The following is a 4865-nucleotide window of genomic DNA, read 5'->3' on the forward strand; positions in this document are numbered from 1 at the left end:
GAGCGGTATTGACATGTTGAATGCACCGAGCTGTCTGTCTAAACTACTGGCACACAGCTCGGACACCCATACATACCCCACAAGACATGCCACAAGTCCAGAACAGACTATGGGAGGCACACAGTACTACATAGAGCCATGACTACATTGAACTCTATTCCACATCAAGTAACTGACACAAGCAGTAACATTTGATTAAAAAAAACACCTTATAGAACAGCGGGGGCTGTGAAGCAACACAAACATTGGCACAGACACATGCATACACACAAACACACACGATAACATACGCACTATACATACACATGGATTTAGTACTGTAGATATGTGGTAGTGGTAGAGTAGGGGCTTGAGGGCACACAGTGTGTTGTGAAATCTGGGAATGTATTGTAATGTTTTAAAAATGGTATAAACTGCCTTTGCTGGACCCCAGGAAGAGTAGCTGCTGCTGCTTTGGTAGCAGCTAATGGGGATCCATAATAAATATAAATACTGCTCCAGATCACGTGCTGTTCACAGTTTCAACTCTTTTATTACAAAGAATCTGCCACTGAGGTTCACATGGCGATGAAAATGGGCAATAATGTTCAATCTGGCCCTTATTTGAATGAATCGGGATCTTTACATCTCAAATAAAAGATATTGTCTTGACTTTCTCACACAAAAAAGAAGACATTGCTGATTCAATTATCATTAATGAATCAACTCTTTCATAGTAGGCTATATTGCACAATGCACATGCAGTCAATTCTGGTGGTCAGGTGGTCTTGTACTGTCAAATGAGTCAAATTCCTGCTTGACTCCTCTCTGACACTGTACAGTTAACACACTACAGGTGGTCTGAGGCTGGTCTGTCCATAGTGATGCCCAAGCCTATAACTACACCCTGGGTAGAACAGAAGCACTTTCACCGCTTTGTGCAGATGCTGGATAACCAAGTACTGCATGAATGTTCATCAGCAAAAAACGCAGACTCGTCTCAAATGTTTATAGCGAGAGTGAAACCTTTTGTCATGTTGCCATGTCCCCCATCCACCGCTGTCTCCATGACATCTGACAGGAAGTATCAGTCTGGTACAAAATGTCTTCAGCCCAGTCTATGGAGCACAGGAGAAGTACTGGTGGGTAGTGAAGTTACGGGAACAGTGGCTACTTAGCTCTCATCATCCCCTCAAACTGGGGTCTGTGGCTCCAGCGAGATGAGGGTCTGGAACGTCAGTCTTCTTTCACTGGGGAAATAAGAAAAATATTCAAAGTCTGAGTAAATAAAGGTGTCCGAAGCCATGTGATGTTTGATACAAAACATTGCTTCATTTCCAATGTGGTAAGAATAGCTTGTCTGTAGTCTCACATCCCACATTATCTAAAACTGATGTCCAAAAAAGGAAGTAGGCAAAACAGCGAATGACAACTATCAACTTTGTTAACTTTGTCTGAGAATATACAGTATAAAATAATATATATGGTTTTGGTAATAATCCCTGCTATTTCTGGCTGGACTACATCAGTGAGTATTTAGTCATCACATCTTGTCTTTCAGTATGTATCTATTCATCATTCTCCATGCCACTGGGCTAACCCAATTAGTGTGCATAACTTGCGCATAAAGTATGTAACACTTGTTGGCATGTACAGTATCTTAACCACAAATATTTGATCACATACCTTTGCTGGGAATGCAGACAAGGCGTTATGGCACGCCAGGTCCACTCCAGGGCCCGGTTTCTAAAAAGCATCTTAAAGCTAAATTCATCGTTAGAACCTAGGCTTTTGGGCTCTAATATGAAATGAGCCTTAAGATGCTTTTGGGAAACCGGGCCCAGGACGCTTTTCAGGTGGCGGGAACAACAAGGGAATCGGCGATGCACCTGCTCCAAGAGTTCCTCTTTACGCAAACCGTAGACGATTGGTGCGACGCACTGCGCCAAGCTAAAGAAGGCGAAACTAACCACCGCAGACAGTTCTTTGGTCCCCGGCTGAATGTGTCCTTGTTTCTGGAGAACTGTTAGCACAAAGTTCATGAAGTTGGGGAGGATGTATACGGCGAGTTGAGTACCGTGCAGGGCGAGGGTCTTGCATCCGACCATGTTGCGTCGATTCATCACTCCCAACCGTCGCCCCTCAAACAGTATCCTTACATAACTGTACAGAATGAGCGCCGTGCACACTGATATCAACAATATTTTTTCCAGGCCACCTTTCTTCAACTGTTCCCTTCCACATTCCACATTTATATCACTGCCGAGCATCTCTGTCTTGGAGAGCAGAGTGAGGGGGATAACCAGTGCGAGTCCCCATGTCAGTAGCCCAACTAGCCAAGGCCATTGCCAGACAGAACTGTACCACAGAGGATGACAGACAGCAAAATAACGGTCCAGCGACATAGCAGTGAGAGTCAGAAGGATATTGGACGCGCTGGTGATTAGGACCGTTATCATGGCCCCACATATGGATGCCACTGGCTTGGCTTCGAAGTAGATCTGGAGGTAGAAAACAGAACACATTCCGAAGTACACCAGAGCGGACACCAACAGGTGAAAAACCAACACAAAGCGCGCATGGCCCCGAAGTCGATCCTCGCGCACTATAGTCCAGTTAATGACGACGTTGAAGAATGCCAATGTTATGAAGGCGATGGTCGACGCACAAACCCGTACATAGGTGTAGTCCTTTCCACCCGTTTCTCCAGTCCCGTTATACATCGACATTATTCATTGATGCTGTATTTAGGGTATTTGGTGGAGTTGTTTCTTCATGGCTTCTGCGTTCTTATAGTTTCCCCAGACGCTTAACAATTGAGTGGTCATCTAGGCTACTCAATCAGAGTACATCCAAGACATTCAATGCAATGCAATGTCTGTGTATGAGAAACCCCTTTCTTCTTTTCTATCCCTCTCTCTATCTCTCTCGCTGTCTTTCTGGCTGCCGGTCTGTCTTCCAACCCCAAAAGCGCGCCAGTGTGCACAGTGCGCAATCGCCACATTCACAAAGGGAAGTACGTTTCGATTTTCAACTGAATACTATATGCTGCTTTTGAGATATATACTGTATCTAAAATAATCAAACATCATGCTAAACAATAACATTTTCCATCAACACGCGCTGCTCTGATACAGGGCAGGCATATTACTCTGAGAAGTATAGCCTCATTTATGCAACCACATACAGTAAATAATTTACTTGATTAATACACGTCAAAATATCCTAACATAATACAATCTGTATAATCACTTTGTAATCTAATTTCGAATTAGGACCATCAGGGGTCACATTTATAAATGTCACGTACGCACAAAATATGCCCCAACATATGGGTGCGCCAGTTTTCATTCAAAAGTTGGTATTTATAAAAACGTTACTTGAGAATGTGCTTATCCTCCCGTAAACTTTAGACCATCCACGCCTACTGCTCCTCCCCCTCGGGAATCCCTTGATTCATTCTCCTGGATCCTCTTGTACTGGACAGACGCCTGGCGATACTTCTCTCTCCCTCTCCCTCCTTCTTCCCTCCCTCTCAATCGCTCTCCCCCTCTCACTCTCTCTTTCTCCCACTCCCACACACACAAAATCATGTTATACTGCAACGCTACTTGAAGCTACTTCCCTTCACACAAAGACACACACACACACACACCTTGAAGTACTGCGTTCCCTTCTCCTTGATGATGCTGCTCTGCTCTAGTTTTTCTGCTGATTTCGTCTCCCAGGATTACATGGCGAACGTTCAGTAGGCAAACAGGAAATGTAATGAACAAAAGGCCAAAATAATGTTTCTGGACACGACACTCTGGTTAATATGGCTAAACACTGAGGGGTCAGAGGTGGGGGGTTATACCTTCTGGAAGGTATAAGTTTGTGCTGCAAAGTAGCTCCAGTAGAAACACTACTTGAAACTGCCTGTGTTTCCATAACCATACACACCACAATTATATATCCATACCTATTCACACACCACAATTATATATATATACCTATTCACACACCACAATTATATATATATATATATATATATATATATATACCTATTCACACACCACAATTATATATATATACCTATTCACACACCACAATTATATATATATATATATACCTATTCACACCACAATTATATATCCATACCTATTCACACACCACAATTATATATATATATATATATATACCTATTCACACACCACAATTATATATATATATACCTTTTCACACACCACAATTATATATATATACCTATTCACACACCACAATTATATATATATACCTATTCACACACCACAATTATATATATATACCTATTCACACACCACAATTATATATCCATACCTATTCACACACCACAATTATATATATACCTATTCACACACCACAATTATATATCCATACCTATTCACACACCACAATTAAATATCTATACCTATTCACACACCACAATTAGATATCTATACCTATTCACACACCACAATTAGATATCTATACCTATTCACACCACAATTATATATCCATACCTATTCACACCACACTTATATATCCATACCTATTCACACCACACTTATATATCCATACCTATTCACACCACACTTATATATCCATACCTATTCACACCACACTTATATATCCATATCAATTCACACCACACTTATATATCCATACCTATTCACACCACACTTATATATCCATACCTATTCACACCACACTTATATATCCATACCTATTCACACCACACTTATATATCCATATCAATTCACACCACAATGATATATCCATACCTATTCACACCACACTTATATATCCATACCTATTCACACCACACTTATATATCCATACCTATTCACACCACAATTAGATATCCATACCTATTCACACCACACTTT

The 4865-nt window shown here is 41.3% G+C and overlaps 1 protein-coding gene across 1 annotated transcript; it reads right to left on the reverse strand.

The window, feature by feature from the left end:
- Nucleotides 1–512: 512 nt before the first annotated feature.
- Nucleotides 513–3304, reverse strand: LOC106577637 (odorant receptor 131-2). Its single transcript, XM_014155935.2, has 2 exons — nt 1666–3304; nt 513–1229 (listed from the first exon to the last, which is right to left on the reverse strand). Exons 1-2 carry the CDS (start codon nt 2706–2708, stop codon nt 1172–1174), a joined length of 1101 nt encoding a protein of 366 aa, XP_014011410.1. The 5' UTR covers nt 2709–3304; the 3' UTR covers nt 513–1171.
- Between the last annotated feature and the right edge of the window lie 1561 nt (nt 3305–4865).

The sequence above is a fragment of the Salmo salar genome, chromosome ssa18, assembly GCF_905237065.1.
Source record: "Salmo salar chromosome ssa18, Ssal_v3.1, whole genome shotgun sequence".
Taxonomy (NCBI): domain Eukaryota; kingdom Metazoa; phylum Chordata; class Actinopteri; order Salmoniformes; family Salmonidae; genus Salmo; species Salmo salar.